This window comes from Arvicola amphibius, chromosome 1 (genome assembly GCF_903992535.2).
Source record: "Arvicola amphibius chromosome 1, mArvAmp1.2, whole genome shotgun sequence".
NCBI classification, from domain to species: Eukaryota; Metazoa; Chordata; class Mammalia; order Rodentia; family Cricetidae; genus Arvicola; species Arvicola amphibius.
The window spans coordinates 14572183-14591949 of record NC_052047.1 but is presented as its reverse complement, the minus strand read 5'-3'; the positions used below and the strand labels follow the sequence as shown (position 1 = coordinate 14591949).

Sequence of the window (19767 nt, the reverse complement as noted above, 5' to 3'; positions counted from 1 at the left end):
AATTCTTACAGCTTAAAGGGTCGTGAACATAATGTGGGTTTTTACCATTTTGGAGTGTAAATATAAATTTGAACTGAGTAGCAGTGATATGGGGCTTCCTATTTTTATTTCTATACTTTCTAAATTATATCTCTGCTATGTGTGTACATTTCTTTCTTTCTTTCTTTCTTTTTTTTTTTTTTTTGGTTTTTCGAGACAGGGTTTCCCTGTAGTTTCTAGAGCCTGTCCTGGAACTAGCTCTTGTAGACCAGGCTGGCCTCGAACTCAAAGATACACCTGCCTCTGCCTCCCGAGTGCTGGGATTAAAGGCGTGCGCCACCACCGCCCGGCTGTGTGTACATTTCTATAATATTTATATTACTGAATTTTCAGACACGGAAAATGGATTAATTCGATACTGTAAATGAGAAGTCATGGTGTACAGTAATTTGAAAAGGTAATAACAAACTTTCCCCTGCCTGTGGAGATGTTAGCTATCAATTGAAAAAGTAATTTATTGTGTATGTGTAATATATTTTAACTTACAGAGTATGTGCCAAAATGTTCACAAGTACTTCAGTTATGATCACTAGTAAGAAATTTATATTCTATGGTGCTAATGTTGTGGGACTAACCATGTAAAACCTCATTATATTAAAAGAACAGTCACTATTACTATTATAATCCATGAGTCTGTGGCTTGGAAGATCACATTCTAGGCTACCCTCAGTTAATCTCAGACTGATTCATTCATATATCCACAAGTTGATTGACTTGCTTTTAAGTTTGTGAGTCAACTCTGCCTTCCGCTATAGTTAAGGCTTGTTTGAAGCACTGTTTCTACTGCATGTGTGTCCTATTTTGATCATGGACCTAGTGTACATACGAATGTGACCTTCCTTGTGGTGACTTCAGAAGCCCCAGAGAGTGAGTGGGAAATGCAGGATCTCTAGGAATAGGCATTGCAATTTCTGTCCTATTCTACTCCAAATTGACTCCTAAATCCAGGCCCAGATTCAGAAAGGACTTTAACCTCTTGAATGAAAGGTACTGCCATGTCCCTTGGCAGGAATCTGAGTGTGCTGGAGGGAAGCAGGTAGGACAGAAATAATGAGGCCTCTAATGAAACATGTAATACATGTGTTATTCCATATATAAGACAATTTTAATCAAAGAATACATACCTTTACTGTATGTATTGTTCTCTAGTATATACCAAACTATGTTAAATTGAGAGATGCTTGGCTTTCACATTGGACTGTGTTGCATCTAGGGGACTTTGAGATGGTTGTTGTCCCATTCTAACCCCACCTTCTTCTTTCAGGTCATACAGTTCGCTCCTGTAATTGTTTTACACGCTTAACCCAGTAAGCATTTTCCTTTTAAAGAAAAATTTCAGGGCCTGGAGAGATGGCTCAGTGGTCAAGAACACCAGCTGCTCTTGCCCTGGACCAGCAGCTACATGGTGGCTCACAACCATCTGTAATGCCTGTTTCAGGGGCTATGGTATCCCCCTTCTGGCCACTTCTGGCAGTGCAAACATGTGGTGCACAAACTTATATTGAGAAAGAACACCAATACTGAGAAAATAAGAATAGGTAAATCTCAAAAACAGTTATGGAAATAATTCAGTGCCTGGAACATTATCTCAGCAGTATTTGCCTTAGACCATGAGGTTCTGGCTCCCCTCCAGAACCATGTAGTCCTACACTGTGAAGATGGAGATGGGCAGATCCTACTTGGTCAACTCCAAGCCAGTGAGAGACCATGTCTCAAACAAACACACGCTGGCCAGGGCCTGAGGAATGGCACCTGAACTTTCCCTTTCTCCTCTATGTGTATGACCCTGTGCATATTTACTCATGAACACAACCACACATGCACAAAATGAAGAGTTTGAAATGTTTGAAGCCTATCCCATGACTTGTGTTTCTACATATAGCATGTTATATGTCAATATAGATTTTAGATAATTAGTTCACCAGCCTCCAAACTATATTCATATCCAGATCCACAAATGTGGCAATATCCTTTTGTAGACCGATAGCATTGTATCTGTCAATATAGACTTTAGATATTTAGCTCACAAGCCTCCAAGCTATGTCCATATCCACATCTGCCGATGCAGCATGATCCTTTTGCAGAGACTAAGATTTGCTTATAGGAAGAGAAGAGAAACTGCATCTCTTCAGCTGTCCAGGAAAATTATTGGAGGCAGAAGTTAATGGGACTACTTAATAGTTACCCTAGGAATTTCTGCACCCCAGCAAATATCTGTATCCAAGTTGATGAAATCTAAAACAGCTCAAGATCCTTAGCTTGGTCACAAACCTCTCACTATCTTGGTTTCCCAGATGTTGCCTTTGTGGTTAACATAATTATCCTGACATGTCATTACCATGCGAGTTTCAGATAGGAGACAAAGAACACAGAGAAAGAATGACAGGAAGGATAGGATGTGCTATCTGGCTGTCTTCTAATGCCTCATTTGCCAGCACTCCTTGAGACTTCCTAGAAATGATAGAAAGATGCTTGGGTGAAAATACTCTACTCTTAGTATGGGTTCTATTTACTGAGTGTGCTATGGTTTCTGTATGAATGCCTCTACATGACTCGGGTGTTGAACACTAAGTCCCAAGCTGGTAGCACTAGTCAGAGAGGATCTGAAAACCTTAGGAGGCGGAGCCAAGTTGGAGGAATAAGGTTCCTCCTGATAACTTGTTACTGGCCTCTTTCTTTCCCTTTCTGTGCTTTCTGCCCACCCTGGTATCAACTACTTTCTCTCTTGGTTTCCCTGATAGAGTGAAGCCTCTGAAATTAGGAGTAACAAATCATTCCTTCATTTTCCATTTTTTCTCTCAGGTATTGTAATCTCAGGTTGGTAAACACAACCAAGACAGCTAGGCTCCATGTATCCTTGATATGACTGCCACCAGAGCAAATAAGGCTTTAGAATGTGTCCTGATCTACAAGAAAACATGCATCCATACACATTCCATTGCGCTTACTCTTAGTATTTAAGTAGGAGGCTACCTTCCAGCTGATAGCATGATCCACCTGAATAGGCATTTCCATGGCTCCAGTTTTATATCTGAGTTCTGGTCTTGTTCCCAGCTTCACCTCTGACTCAACATTGTGAAACTAAGAAATCATTTAGCCTCCCAGTACCTCAAAATCTAGCTTCTGTGAATGAGGATAATGGGTAAAGCTCTCTTGCTTCACTGACTTGTGAAGTTTAATTAGGTAATGTTTACACAGCTCTTTGAACTCTCCTAATTAAAGTGATGTATAAGTACAGTGCCTCCTTTTATCAGGATGTTTGGACCAAGCTGTTTCATAAAGACTCAAAGATGACTGAGATAGGAGGAACTACAATGAAGAGAATTTATTTTTGCGCGTGCGTGCGTGTTTGTGTGTGTGTGTGTGTGTGTGTGTGTATGTGATCATGGCTCTGAACCTGTCACTTGGCATATGAAAATACCTAGTTAGGACTGTGTTTAAGGAGATGTAACTTCACACCTACAGCAGTGGTAAAGCTCTGCTTTACACTAAGGGGCGTTCACACAGCTTTACACTAAGGGGTGTTCACACTTACAGTTTTACACTAAGGGGCGTTCACACTTACAGCAGCGGTGAAGCTCCGCTTTACACTAAGGACCTCTGAGCTCCTGCAACGTGGAATGGTGCCTGCGGCTTTAAGTATTGCCATCCTATATTGTGCAGCACGTTTTCTTTAACAATAGTGGCAAATTGTTTTACTTTTCATGTAAAGAATCATAGAATGGCAAACTACAGCATTTGATTAGACAGCGATAGTATGCAAATTAGTGTAACTCTGTATAACCATCCAATGATGGTATACTCATTAGTCAGAGGTCTTCTCGCAAACATAGCATATGAATAGGAACCCTACTGATTATTATGAGACTATTGAATTCTAATATGATTGTTATTTTTTAAATTCTACATTAATAATAAATTTTCTTCTCCAGAAATATACTGATAGATAGGTATTTTATTTTTTGGGAAAGAACAGTGATTTGTTTCCATAGCCTGCCATGAGCTTTTGTGTGTAAATGTATTTAAAATAAAAATTTTAAACAAGATCATTGGCATATAGCAACTCAATTTCATATTTGACTAAATGACTCAGAATTTTGATCAATAGAAACCTAGTTAACTATTTTATTGGAAATGTAGACAACTGATTAAAGAATTCCGAAAACTCCAGAATATTCAGGTGGGAGGTTTCAACTGCAAGTTGTTTTTTTTTTTTTTTTTTTTTTTTTTTTTTTTTTTTTTTTTTAATTGTGAAATCTGGTCCCTGGTGTATTGCACTTGGACTCCTTTTTGCTGCAGATTCAGAAATGCATTTGCTCATAGGCCAAAATAACATAACCACACATTGAGCTCTTAGAAACTTGACATGAAGAGCCTAACTCGTATTTTCTGAAATTTATGTTCTTTCTGATCTTCATCACCACTATATGAAAAGAATTACAGTGACATTTTTGTTTTTGTGCACTAACTTCTGGCTGGTAGAATGTGTGAGGATCCTTTAGTAAATCCTGGGGTCTAGTATCTGACTAGATATTGTTATTTGAGGAAGACTGCTAGGAATTATTTTACTGTAAAGATAACAAAATGCAGATCTGAGATTGCAAGATGTATAGATAACTTCAAGGGGCAAAAGACAACGTCTACATTTGTTAGTGCCAGGAAATTGCTTAACACAGCTGCTTAGGGCTCTGCGCTGTGGATGCTGATTAAGAAGGAGAGATGGCTTAAGAACAAGTTCATTCTTTGTCAGCCTTTGGGTTAAGTGGGTACCATGATCCAGAGAGAGGATTATAAAGGTTGGTGTGAATGTTTGTGGGTATAGTCCCCCCATTCTGCAATATTATTATTTTTAGACTTCTCTGACATCCCTTAGTGGTCCTCAGTTGGGCTCTTTGGATGCAAAGGTTTGATTTTAAATCAATGTCCACTTGGCTGTTATTTTATCATGAATAATCTGTACCCACAGGCTCTAAGGAGACACCTGGCATCATTTATCTTGACATTTCCGTTCTCAGAGAGCTACCAGGGATGTCACAGGAGAAGGATGGTGTGGCCTCTGTCTGGGGCAGGGTAGGAAGCTGTCTGAGAACCCAAAGACACCATTGCCTGCAGAGTTTACTTAGCCCAGGGGACACTTTGGATAAGAATAGCAGACTTTAGCTAACAAAGTATTGCCCACAACAACATAAATAAAGGTTGTCCTTTAACTTTAGAAGAAATTCCTCCTTGAGAAATTGAGAACTAATTAGAAGGTGAGTTCTGGATTTTTTTCTCACATCCTTGAATTTAAGGCCCCTCTCCCTGCAGTGTTTTCTGTTTATAGTAGCTCCCCAAGTATTTATCCTGTTTTTAATGATGGAAAACATCACACGTTTTTTTAAATCTGTAAGACAGTATGTTTATGCCGAGTCTTACTCGATTTTGCAATGATACCTTCTTAAATGTGAAGCAGAATTGTAGAACTCTGAGAATATGGGTTTTTCTCTCAAGTGTTTCTGAGATTTTTGTTTGTTTTGTTTTGGTGAATTAGTGTGTGTGTGTGTATGTGTGTGTGTGTCTGTCTGTCTGTCTGTATGTCTGTCTGTCTGTGTGTATTGCCATATTTCTTGCTAAGAGTATAAGACAAATGACCAGAAAGCTATGACTTCATCTACCTCAGGATTTATGTATGTATGTTGTCACAAGGCAATAAGAATTTGTCTCTGGCGGGGCAGATATGTCCAACTGTACGCAGTCAACACACACAACATGGGACATAATAATAAAGTGTATGTTAATGCAATGTTCAGAGCTCACTCCGTAGAGACTCATAAAAACAACAACAAAAAAACCCAACTGCAATGTTAATTGTCTGTTGTCCTTCTACCTGATGACCAGTAATCAGAGTGAAGTTAAGTCTCTTACTCGCAAAGTAAGATACTTTGAGAATACAGGGCAAAGTACAGGACAGAATTCGAGTGTTTCACGACTGTTCCATTCGCAGGTATTCCCAGGCTGATTACGGCTGATATGGTTAGAGAAGGCGCAGCAGTAATTGATGTGGGTATCAACTATGTTCAAGATCCTACGACAGGAAAGACGAAACTAGTTGGAGATGTAGACTTGGAAGGTAAGAACCCGAGCCTCTTGATAAGTGAAGGGGATACCTCAATTCCAACCTTCGTCCTTGTGTATTTTTGAGAATTTCATACAAATACTGTTTTTACATAATTTCCATCCTTTTCTCCCCCTCCAACTCTTTCTGTGTTTCCCCACTCTCTATCAAGTTTCTGATCTCGCCTTCTATGATTATTATTGTTACACATGTATATACACATATATATGTATATGCACAGCCTACCAAGCTCGTTTAGTGATGCTCCTTATGTATATATGTTTAGGGCTGGCCAGTTGGGATTGGATAACCTGAAGGGAGATGGTCCCTGTAGAAGACTGATTCTCCCTTTCTGAGCAGCCATTTGTTTATTGCCTATAGTTCTTCATCTAGGGGTGTGACTTTATGAAATTTCCCCTTTCTGAGCTGACATGCTGTCTGGTATCATTATACAGATCCTGTTCAGGTAATCATGTTTTTGAGATTTCATGAGTACAAAACATTGTCTAACAGCAGGGATCCCAGTTCTGTCCCTTAAAAATCTTCTCACCCCTTTTCCAAGATGTTCTCTGAGCCTTAGGTATAGGTGTCATATTGCAGATGAACCAACAGGGCTGAAACTGCCATTTGATCACTTGTACTACAGAGGTAGTACCTCTGTCAGCTGTGAAAAGAAGTTTCTTTGAGGAGGGTGAGAGTCACACTTTTCTGTGGGTATGAAGATAAATGTTTGGCATATAATTAGAAATAATATTGGTTTAGGAAAATGTCAGTAGAAGGTTCTCTTCTAGGGTCTGTGACCTCTTCAGCCACCCTAGGGCCAGATTTAAAGGACCAGACATGACTCCACCCTAGCAAGGACTCTCAGTCCACACAGCTGTTGGATATTCCCAGGGTATGAGTACCACTAGTGGACTATTGAGGTTAGGTGATTGGTGAGCAGATCATTGTTGTGGGTCCTGGACTTTGAAGGCAGGTAGGACTATTAATTGTTTTTTTCTTCCTTGATGCTTTTTATAGCACCTTTGGGTACTACATGAGTTAGTCTTCATAGAGGAGGCATCATGTCTGTTGCAAGGCTGATTCCTCTAAGTCTTCTGTCTGAGGTGTGTGGTATCTTAACCAATAGTCTTATCTTCAGGTCTAGGAGGCAGCCAAGGGCAATAGTAATAGTGCATGTGGTTTTGGAGTTTCTTGGACTCCCTGAACAATAATTCTAAAGGAGGCTTCCTGATGGGGGAAGCTCTGCTAATCAATCACCTTTAAGAAGTAGAACCTAGTTACGGTGTGGCTACCTGGAGCCCAGGAAGAAAACGGGGAAGGACCAGGTGCGCGCTCTCTCTGTGGGTGATTCCTGCCGGACACAGAGGAACTCGGACTTCCCATCCTTGTGGCGTGAGATTCCCCTTATAACAATTAAAAATATAATTGTTTATTTTTAAGCTGGACTGGTTATTTCCCAAATCGAGCAAACAGCTTCACTTGGCACCCAACGTGCACTTGGCGTGGGGCCGCTTAATTCTTAGGCGGATCTGGCCAGTTGCAGCATAGAATTCCCACACAGCAGCCCTATTTAGCTGCTACTGGCTGATTTCAGGGTCTAGTTTTTTTCTGCACATAGTGGAAAGATAGAGCTGACACACACAGCTTGTCCTTTGGCTTCCTCATGTGTGCATGCACACACACACACGTGTATGTGAATTTACACAAGCAAATGTAATAAAATATTGACAATGACTGCTCATTCTGACCAACACAGCAGGTCTCATTGACACACTTGATAGATACAGATGGAGCATTACAAACTAAAGGAATAAACAATGCCATTTTAAAATGGAGGTTTTATTTTTATGCATATGAGTGTTTTGCCAACATATATATTTATGTATCACATGCATGCTTAGTTTCCAAGGAAGTTAGAAGAGGGAGTCAGGTTTCCTGGAACTAGAGTTATAGACAGTGGTGGGTGCTGGAAATTGAGCCTCGGTCCTCTGAAAGAATAGCCAGGCTCTTAGTCACTGAGCCAGATGTCTAGCCCCGAGAATTCACACTTGAGATTTATACTGAGAACTTGATCATCAGTTGCTCATTTATCCAGTTTAACATGATGTTTAATGAGATTTAAAATGCAGATGATTGCAAGGGTCCCAGGGCACGGACCCCACATATGTAAGATACTGCACTGAAACAGGGACTAGACCCTGATTAGGCAGTTTAAGTCTCGCATATGCAGAATCTAGCCAACAACATCTGTGTATGTAAACACATGTGCATGTGAGTATGACATAGCATGAAGAAAAGAGAACAAGAGAGGTTGAGTGCAGGTGAGGTCACACAGCTAATTGTTCTCTGGTTCTAATTCTACCATGGATTTTTGTTTCGTTTTGGGTGGTGGACACGTCCATAAAATAACCTCAATATTGAAAGTGTAAGATTTAATGTGAGGCTCCACAGCTTCCGTTCCAAATGCCTACTCTAATTACACAGAAATTCAGTGAGCTGTATTGGTTTTAGGTCCGGTTAATTATGGCATGCAATGTTTTTATTTATGTGCAAGTTTTTATAATAAAGTTTATACAGTTTTTAGAAGGATATAATTTCTTTACCATGTCTCATATACCATGCCAGTTAGGGTTCAGTGATGCACTTGAATTCCTCAGTTCAAATGAGCGAGCAATGATTCATTTGGCCGTAACACCCGGGGTTTCTTTCCTGTTTTCCTTCCCCACTGATAACACACAGTGACTGTGCTTCCTGCAAACCCTCCACACGCTTAGGATGTCTGCAAGACACTAGCAGCAGAAGATAGCAAATGAAAAGAAGAGATGGTCCAGTTCACAGCCTTGACTTCGGGAGCAGGCTTACCCAGCAAAATGCCTTCCCTGCCCCCAATGTGTATTGTTTTTTGTTTGTTTGTTTGTTTGGGGACATTTACATGCATCTTTTTTTTTTTTTGATTTTTGCCTAGGAACACGGTCCAGAAACACTTTAAAATGAGCTACTGTGAGAGCTGCCGAGGCTTCACTCGGCTCAGTTGTGTCATCAAGCTGAGTTCTGTGTAGTTAGGTAGATGGCGGCCTAAAGAAGGAACTGTCAAAGGCAAATGTAAGATGAGAGGTGCGAGCCTCGGGCTGAGAACGGATGAGGTTGTGTGAGACGCAGCAACGTCTCCTAAGAGCCCTGCATCCCCGTTGTCACCCATATTTCAGTTCAACAATTATTAGGACAGCTCCCCCTTCTGTGTTCATAGCTTGCTGAAGCAGGAAAACACCGTGATATCTCAGTTCATATAAAAAGCCTGAGCAGAGCACAGTAAGATATTGTGGGTTTAGTTTTTGCTCATTTGTTTTCGTGAGAAAGTGTCCTACTGCATAGCCTTGGCTGGTCTGGAGCTCCTTATATAGACCAGTGTGGTCTTCACCTCACGGAGACCTACCTGCCTCTGCTTCTCAAGTGATGGGATTAAAGGCGTACACCACCATAGCTGGCTCAGCAATATATTTTGAGAGAGGATATATACATGCACAAAACCATTATTACAGTATAGTGTTCTCATATTTACTATAACTGTCTTCCTCTGTCTGTTTATAGACTAAACTTTATCAAAAGTAGGTATGTAAAGGCAGAAGCCTCAGAGCTACGAAGTTCAGTACTGTCTGCAATTCCAAACACCCACTAGCAGTCTGAGAATGTTCCCCACAGGCACCGGGAACCACTGTCTCTCAGTGTTCCCTCTCAGTTTTAATGTTCAATGTCCCAGACTTTCGACCACATACTGTAAAATGACCGTGTAAATAAAAGCATAGAGATTTTTAGAAAGAGGTTACAAGATCAGAATATCTTGATCCTATCATAAAATAAACGTCTGAAGTTTTTTCCTGATTTTCCCTGCCACCCGGCTGGTTCACAGATCCAGAGCGCTAAGGGTGAACTGAACTCAGTGAAGAAGGCCTTGCCCGTGAGGCTATGACTCAGCCTCCCAGAGGAATAGGCTTTGACATGTCGCTTTTCAGGTTGTTCATCAGGACGTAACCTGAGGTGAGGGACGGTTTCCTCTCCCATTGAGAGAGAGGGATTTTACCACGGGTCATACCACAATCTCACAGGTTTGGCCTCAGATTGCCACAGGGAGAGCCTGAATGCTTTGTGAGCATCTGAGAAGTTTCACTGTAACTTCTGCCAACATGAACACAGCGATGTGGGTAGATTCAGATGGAGAAGAGTTTCCTCACAGAGAAGACTGGCTCATTAATGCAGGAAGTCGGGCCATGCATGCAAAGTAGATTGCACTGATGGGAATGCTTCTCCAGTGTAAACAGGCACAGCGGACGTAAGGGAAAGGGTGACCCCGTTCCATAGGAAGTCAGGCTGTTTTACAGCTGTGGTTACAGAACTCCCAGGGACAAAGTGTAAAATGTTGGAAGCCAGTGGGAACTGTGGGAAGGAGAAGAATTTGCTGAGTTATGGAATGGATGATTTCTTTAAATGGGAGGTGGTACACCAGGCAGCAAGTACCAGATTGTTCCTTCTAGAGTCCTACAAAGTAATAAAACTTTAATTTTCAATGTTTCTGTTTTAAAAAATCTTAGCTTTACTATTATTTTCAATTTTTCATATACTTATAGATTATAGAAAGATACTTTTCTGTACTTTGACAACATAAATTTGTCAAAGGCTACTGGACAAATATAACTCCCTGTGCTGATTATTCAGACTACTTCAATAATCACATGATGTGAGATTCCCCTCTATATGCTGTGAATACCATTGGTTAATAAAGAAACTGTCTTGGGCCTGTGCAGGGACTAAAGGTAGGCGGGGAAAACTAAATGCTGGGAGAAGGAAAGCAGAGTTTAGAGAAGCCATGGAGATGCTACTAGAGACAGATATGTTGAAACTTTGCTGGTAGGCCATGACCTCGTGGTGATGCACAGATTAACAGAGATGGGTTAAATTAAGAGTTAGCCAATAAGAAGCTAGAGCTAATGGGCCAAGTAATATTTAAATAATATGTTTTCTGTATGATTATTTTGGTTCTGGGCAACTGGGACAAACAAGCAATCTCCCTCCAACAACTGCAGTATGCCACTGCTGCAGAATCTTTGCTGCTGCAGCATGCCACTGCTGCTGCAGTTATCTGAACACACAATGAAATGTCATGAGGTTTAAAGGTGCGCAGTTCTGATTCCACCTCTCATCATTGCTCAGTTTGCTTGGTTCCAGTCTCCAACCCTTCCCACCACAGCACTGTCCATGTAAACCGCCCGGTGTTGGAGATGTTGCTTGCTTAGAAGCTTTGTGGAGAAACTATAGGGCCTTAATAGGTCTTTCCTGCAATGCTGTGCTTTCTTGAATCCCCTTAAGAATAAATAGAGTCAGCTGAATGTGGTGGCAAGTATGTTTGATTCAAGCACTTGGGAGGAAGAGGCAGATGGATCAAGTTCAAGGTCAAACTGGTTTACAGAGCAAGTTCAAGGATAGCTAGGGCTGTTACATAGAGAAATCCTGTCTCAAAAACAAACAAAAAGAATAAATAGAGCCATAAAATTAGCCTCACATTGAAGCAATGTTTTACTTTGCACAGATCCTCAGTTATAGGACTCAGGAATGTTCATGGATGCTTCTAGCCTCTGATCAATACTTACCATCCTCCTTCAGCTATTTGAGCATACCTCATTCCTCTAACCTGAGGTAGTATTTAAAATTTTTTAAGATTAATTTTTATTATCTTTAATAATATGTGTGTGTGTGCCTTGTGTGGGTATGTACATATAAGCATAGGTGCCTGAGAAGGCCAGAGAAGTTGGATCCCATGGAGCTGGAGATATGAGTGATTGTGAGATACCCAATATGGGCCATTCTCTAATCCCCCAAGACAGTATTTAAGAGCATCTATATAACAAAACTGTTTCTAATGTCTAGGAAATTTTTCATTAGCAACAATCATGCAATGAATAACACATTTGAGAATCCTAGATTTGCTTTGTAGATTGCTATTTTATGACGGGTCATAACGACTTTCTCCTTCACCTTCTTTCAACTGTTTGCTGTTGAAGCTTTAAGGTCTCCATCAGACATTTATGACAAAACAAGAGATTACAGAGTGTGGGCGGTAAGGAGCTCCTTCTGAGTTACAAGCTGGAATGCAACCTCTAGTCCCAGACGGTCATAATTACACTGCTTTTATGGCTGCAATTCGCCAAATGGATTTGGTCAGCTGTACATGTAATTAATGACTTCCCATGCTGCAATTCAGTTAGCCCTGCTCTTGTTGGTTCCCTCTCAGGCCTCATCTATGCCTCATGCCCAACACAGATGTTTCTGCAAACGTATGAAGCATTAATGACTTTGTTGCAGTTTTATAATGCATTATTCCACAGGGGTTGCAATGGGATGGGAAGAACAGGAATGTTTGCTCCTTAATGCCTGCTCCTCCCTCCTCCCTCTCTGCCAATCCCGACTTTGCCTCCCTAAAGGATTAGTTACATGAAACAATGTAGGGAAGGACTGGGAAGGAGGAGGGGGAGAGATGGAGCAGGAATAGTGTTTTCCTCATGAACAAAAGCGGTGGGTTCAATGTCTAAAGACGGGTTTTCTTCACGTGTGGTCTCAAGGTTACAGGACAGCAAGTAGAAATGACAGTGACAGCTGGGAAACTGCCAGTGCAATAAACTTAAGTGTGCAGAGTCAAGAAGCCACATTTTAATGAAAGTCTACCCATTAAACACCATTAGTATTTTTTTTTTTTTTTTTTTTTTTTTTTTTTTTTTTTTTTTTTTTTTTTGGTTTTTCGAGACAGGGTTTCCCTGTAGTTTCTAGAGCCTGTCCTGGAACTAGCTCTTGTAGACCAGGCTGGCCTCGAACTCAGAGATCCGCCTGCCTCTGCCTCCCGATTGCTGGGATTAAAGGCGTGTGCCACCACCGCCCGGCTTCACCATTAGTATTTTTAAAATTTAGTTTTGATTTGTTCTTTGAAACTTTTGTTTCATATCTGTGGTGTATCTTAGTCATATCCACACATGACTCCTTCTAGATGTTTTTTGTCTGCTTATATCATAGTTTGGGGAAAATGACTTACACATGTAAACTGTAAACAGTCTTTTCCATAAGAAGGCTCAAGTGCACAGATGCATTCAAAGAACATGTAATGATTTGCTTTGCTATCTCCAACAATTTGGTGGCTCCCTTTATTTCTTGTAAGGATTATGCTTGAGTACAAGGATGAACTCTTAAAATGAAGGTATGTTGCAATATGTTACCTCAAGTCGCAGCCCCCTCCAACTGAAGTCTGTAGTTAAGCAGGCGGCCAAGGACATGAAGCAGTTCTTCGGCCACAAATGCTGCCTTTGTGCATCATGGAGTGTCTGCCGCACTTCACCAGAGTGCCAAAGCAAGCTGCAACAGATAAGTTGCCTGACACAGCCGTCATGGATTCCACGCACTTCTAGAAGCCCAATGTCCAGATGGAGGTGTCTTGTGAGTTCCTGCTCTATCCTGTCTTCTTTGAATGTAGATACCCATCTTTTCTTCATTAGCGTATGACATCAGCCCTATTCTATTAGGCCTTACTATAATGATCTCATATATCATATATGCTCTTCAAAGACCTTGTCTCAGGAGACAGTCACATTCTCAGGTGCTGGGATGTTAGCATCCGAGTATACAGATTGGGGAGAGCACAGTTTTGCACATCACACCTTTGAATACACGATGTCTTTGTCTCCTCCTTCGTGTGCTCTCCCCTTGTTAGGAGAGCACGCGGCAAAGCCCCTTCACTCCTGAGAACAGGAACCTGGATTCCCTTGTCATTTCCACCTTGTCCTGTGAACCTGGGCATAGGTATATGCCGGAGCAGAAAGGATGTGGAATCCAAAATTGGCCCTATTTGAGGCGATAGAAATCTACCTTATATCTAAGAGCATGAATATCCAACTCTTACTTGGCAGCCTTCAGGTTAGATACATTCAGTTTTCAAATATTTTTTTGAGCATTTGCTGTAAATCCATCCCATGGGAGATAATTGTGGACTAAATAAACAAAATTTTATCCAGGGTAATAATCAAACAAATGCATTTTTATAGTATATGAAATAGCAATTAATGCTACAAAATACGCCAGCTTGGAGAGATGTCTTAGCAGTTAAGAGCATTGGCTGCTCTTCCAGTGGATCTAATTCCCAGCATCTCCCTGGCACCTTACAACCATCTGCAATTCCAGCTTTAGGGAATCCAAACCCCTTTTCTGGTCTCTGAGGGTACTGTACACATGGTGTGTGCATATAACTCAAAGGCAAACACCCATATATGTTGTCAACACAAACTCATAAAAAGAAACTGTGTCTACGGAGACTGATTAACAGATTAGAATTTCAATACTGAGGAGAGATTGGAATGTTGCAAGTCCAGAGGTTAATTACCTCATCTTAAGCCACTTCAAGCCTTCTGAAACAGCCATTCCTTGCCCACTTCTGTGTTGGAACCAACATCTCATGGCTAATAGATAAAAGCCTTTTAAGACCTATTAACTTAGCTCACTAGCCTCCACCAACCCCAAAGCTCAGGTAGCATCTCGGGCCCATAGGAAAGCTTCCCCGTCTTGCTTCACCTGCCTCTCTGATGGACCCACTTGATGGAGGAAGGTCATCTCTCTATGTGTTACTTTCATTGGTTAATAAAGAAACTGCCTTGGCCCTTTAATAGGACAGAAAATTAGGTAGGCAGAATAGACAGAACAGAATTGTGGGAGAAAGAAAGCAGAGTCAGGCAGGAGCCTCAGGCAGTCACCATGCTTCTCCTCTCCGAGACAGCCACAGGTTAAGATCTCCCCTTGTGGTGCTACACAGATTACTAAATATGGGTTAAAGCAAGATGTGAGAATTAGCCAATAAGAGGCTAAAACTAATGGGCCAGGCAGTGTTTAAAAGAATACAGTTTTCGTGTAATTATTTCGGGTGTAAAGTTAGCTGGGTGGCAGGACGCAGCCCTGCTGCTCCATCTACACCCACTGGTGTATTTTAAACTCACCTTGATTCGTGACTTTCTTTTTACGTGAAACTACAACACTCCACGAAACTGCTTCCACATTGGAGCATAGAATTTAAGGTTATCTAAATCTGTATTTCCAGGCCACGGTCACTCACAATGACTCCAGTACAAACCATCTCTGTTTCCTTTAGGATGAAAGCTTTGGCTTATGCATTAACAACATGAAATAAAAAACAACCTTTAAAATGAAACAACGGAAGTGACCTGGAAATGGATGGGTAGAGGTACTCAGAACAAATTCACTGCGAACCTGCAAATTGGGGGAAACACCATGTGGACAGGAGAATCATTCCAGGCAACCAGAACGGTCATTGTGAAGATCTTGAGATCATGTTTGTTTTGTTTTTGTTTTGTTTTATAATCTTTGAGACAGAGTCTTTCTGTGTTCAGGCTGGCTTTGAACGTGCTATTTTCCCAATGTTGGCCGTGAACTCATATGACTCCTCTGCCTTGCCTTCTGTAGTACTGGAGTTATAGATGTGTGAGCCATCTGGTCCCACTCTGTAACTAGACATAGTAGATAAAGGGAACAATGTTATGGGAAACCTCAAAAGAAATGGCCGTGGGGCTGGTATCTCACATTAAGCCTTGAAGACCACAGAAAGCAATCTGTATCTTACTCTTTTTGACTTGTTTTCGACAGGATTGTTGTCAGGATGTGGAAAGTACAGACCCTTGGTAAGACATGCTTGTTAAGAGGCTATCATAATTACCCAAGTAAGAAATGATGGGGTGTGGACAAGGGAAGTAATGGGCGTAAGTATTATGAGGTGGTTAGATGGTAGATATAAAGGGAGAACTGAGATGACTGGTCACATGATTAGGTGTGAAAAAACAATAATGTATGACTTCAAGGATCTTGGGATGAGCGTGAGTGTAGATTCCAGCTCCATAAATTCTTGTGAAACAATTTTCACCAGATTAGAGTATTTGATGTGTAGCTGCTGTGGAGTGTTAGCAGGGAAGGAGGGGGCTGACCCAGGGTGTACAGCTCTGTGGAGAGTAGGTAAGTGAAGAAGGGGGAATTATCCAAATGGAAGCAACAGTAGAGGCAGGAAAGATGAAAAATTAGAGGATTAATAGTCAGTGCTATGCCCAATACAGTTTATTTAAGAACGGATCTATGATACAAAACAGTTTATTCAAGAATGAAAGTATGATGTAAAATCTTGTAAATTTGCCCCAGATGCTGGAGTCTACATTTGAAGTTTTCAAAGGAATATGCACTGAACAGGAAATGGCTCCCCAAAGGGGGATAACTCTTAGAACTAGAACCCCATCTGGTGAAATCTGTCCTTCAAAATTTAAATCTAAGAGAACACAGGGCAGTGAAGCCACTTATTGCTCCTCTAAGAAAACTAGTGGAGGCGGGACCAAAGCCTTCATCCGTTTTCTCTCCTTTTAGAATATTCTACACCCGAAACCTCAGAGTTTTCCCAGCATATTCTCTTATGTCATTAACTTTTCATAAATGACTGCAGTCTGGAGTCAGACTGACTTGGGTTTGGATCCTGGCTCTCTTGTTTAAAACAATTACGATCTCAGGTAAATCACTTCACCTCTCTGAGACTTGATTTTTATCAATGAAAACCTGAGAAAATAATATCTATCTTAGAAAGTGATCACAAAGTTTAATGGAATAATCACCTTACATGCGCTAATGCATGTATGTGAATTGCTGACACACTGCTGGCAGCAGGCAGTGTACGCGTGCACATGACTCACTTCCCCTACCCACGGCGCTGATGATCCAGAAGTCTGTAACTCCGAACTTCAGTTACCACCTCGTTCGTCACTGACTTTCTGTCCTGTGTCTCTTTTGTTTCGTCTGTTATTTATCCAACTGTCAAGAAACCAACATGAATGCATTCATGACTATTTCCGTCTTCTTCAGCCTTCCATAGCATGCTTAGCTGCCAATTTTTTTATACTACCATGCATTTTTATTTAGTTGGTCTCAACTAAACTCCTCATTTCTAGTGTGAGCTTCTTGTCCTGTATATTCTGTATTTCTACCCCACACTAAGTTTTAGCCTTCTTGTTCATGCTCTTAAGCCTCAAACAATGCACTCTTAGGCCTCTGATGCGTAGACCTGAAAAGAAGGACAGAGGTAGAAAGACTCTAGGTCCACTTCAAGAACTGTATTTATTTTTCCCCCTTGCTGTTTATATGTTGTTTAGGTAGCTACTAGGGATAGCATTGTAGGCAGAGCCTGACAAACTGTCTCTGACCCCTTATCTGAGTTTTTCTGTACTATTTTGTGCTTGTGGCCTTGTTTCACCCTGGAGACTTTCCTCCTAGGCTTTATCTCATGCCTGGAGTTTTCTGAAATCTCACTACCTCATCTGGGCCAAGAGTTGTGTTTGAGTAAGAAATTGTGGACTCTCTGTACCCCAACACTTCTCCACTTTTCATTTTATAGCACCATTGTGACATAATCATCTTTTTCTTGGGCTGTCAGTCGTCTCTGGATTGTTTGAATGTAGAGCCTAATATTAAATTTATCAGGGTTTTGGTAGCCTGTTTGTGTAAAATATTAAAGGATTGAGACATAACGTACTTCACAATTTATCTGCAGACTGTTGGCCAGTGAGTACTGATAAATAAGTTAGAATTAGAATATTATGATGATATGTTTCTTAATGTAACTATCCAAAGTCAGTAGTACAGTTGTGTTGAGACCATATTCCATCAAGATGATTCTTAACCAATTTCCATAGATATTTATATTACCACTTTAAGGTAAAGCAGAGATATAAATACAAGTTAGTTATAATGTTAATCAATTTTAATACCTTGCCTTTAATGCCCAATCTAATCAATGTTATCATTAAAAGCATCCAGCCTTTCTTTAAAAAAATCTATGTCTGTGTTTTCCTTGGGTTCTTTCTATCCTTGAAACATTTTTAGCTAACTCATTGGTAAACTCAGCTGTTTGTATTCCCTGCTGGGGTGTCAACACTCCCACCAGAGTGGCTGCTATGAATCCATTAAGCATTTAGATGCCAACAATTATCAACCCTATGAAACTTCTGGCATTTATTGCTATCAATAATTTTCCCAAAATAGCATTTATATTTTTCTAAAGACCATTTTTCTTTTATTTTTATAGGAATGCATATGAAGGAGGGTTTTAATATCATAAAAGTAGAGTTGAAGATATTACTACTACTTTAAGTAATTTGACAAGATGTATGCAAAGTATGGTACAGGGTGTCAGTGTAAGAAAAAAACGGTTTGATCGATGTGGTAAGAATAAGAAGTTGCATGAGGTTTATACGTGGTTGAAATTCTCTCTTTGGTTACCAGGAAGTTGTCTTCTGGTGACAATTAATGGTGCAGCTTTTCCTTGTGGATCCAGAAGAATCTGTAGGAGAAAGCCCTGTGGCAGAGCCTGTGAGCTTTGTAGGAGACTCTGTTGGTTTTTTATTTGTCAATTGAGAGCTGGGAGGAAATTGACTCCTAGCTTTGAAGCTTTTATGTCTAGGATATGGATGGACTAGGTAGGCAGCCTCGGTGAAGGAGCTGACAGAGCCCTGTTTGCTGCTGTAGCAGCAAGTGGCAGGACTTTTGAATGGTCTGATGAAGATAGGGGCCCAGACAAGGAGGCCTCACAGGAATTGCACCTGCATGGTATGTCCAGGGATTAGTCCATTCACGGAATTATTCAGCACGTATTGTTGGAGTTGAGGCAGGCTACTTGTGTTACAAGTATGGTGCATATAGACATGCAAACAATTAATAAACCTCTGAAATTTATACTTTTTGGATATGTCCAAATTAATTTCAAATAGATTCTATTTGAATCTATAACTCTCCACACAGATGTGGAGCCCAGCTCCAAGTTATGAAGAGAACAGGGGCTGGGTCTACGAGAAAGTTTGCATAAAGACTTGAGTTTGGATAAAACTTCTTTTTTTCCCCCATGAGTTTTTAAATAGGTGTCAGGGGAGAAAATTCAAGAAATAATTTAAAATGTCAAAAGAATGTGTATGCATTGCTTTGCCAAGTTGCTTTTAAGCGTTTAACCCCCTTAATCCCCATTTGCTGTTTATGTATTTGATTTTTTAGTAATAAACGAACTCATTCAGTTATTACTTGTCTTTGGGGATTATAGGAAATGCTACGAAAGGCATCAAATTTCCAAAGTTGACAGAAACAGATAAAAGTTTAGCTCCAAAAGCAGGACCATTGTCCGACTTAATCTGTGTGAAATCTTCATTATCCAGGCGTTGTTAATAAGTGTCGTATAAAGCTCTCGAAGACACACATGCTGGAATCGTAGCAAAAATAAAGCCTGAAAACTCATCAGGATACATGTGAGCCAATTTTAATGACAAAGGAGGCTTTGTGCTGTGAGCCTATGTCTCTGAGGGCTTTACTTGCTTTCCTAAGGCTTTAATGGCAGCACATAGACCTGTTATTTCTCAGTGTGTTGGATTTTGAAGTTTTAACCTTGTGTGCGTATCATCTTTAAGGCTTGTCTCATACATCCATTAGAGATCTTATGCAGACACTTCAAGCTGTATAATAATTTTTTTAATTTTATTTTTCATTTTTGAAGCATCTAGGTATCTTAACCTTCACTA

At 40.6% G+C, this 19767-nt stretch overlaps 1 protein-coding gene across 1 annotated transcript in view; it reads left to right on the top strand.

Annotated features, from left to right (window-relative positions):
- The window catches only part of Mthfd2l (methylenetetrahydrofolate dehydrogenase (NADP+ dependent) 2 like), an 84763-nt gene that overhangs the window by 55390 nt on the left and 9606 nt on the right, over positions 1–19767 (top strand). Inside the window, exon 7 of the mRNA XM_038331291.1 lies at positions 6023–6148. Coding sequence (XP_038187219.1) covers positions 6023–6148 — 126 coding nt within the window. The remainder of the gene's footprint in view (positions 1–6022; positions 6149–19767) is intronic.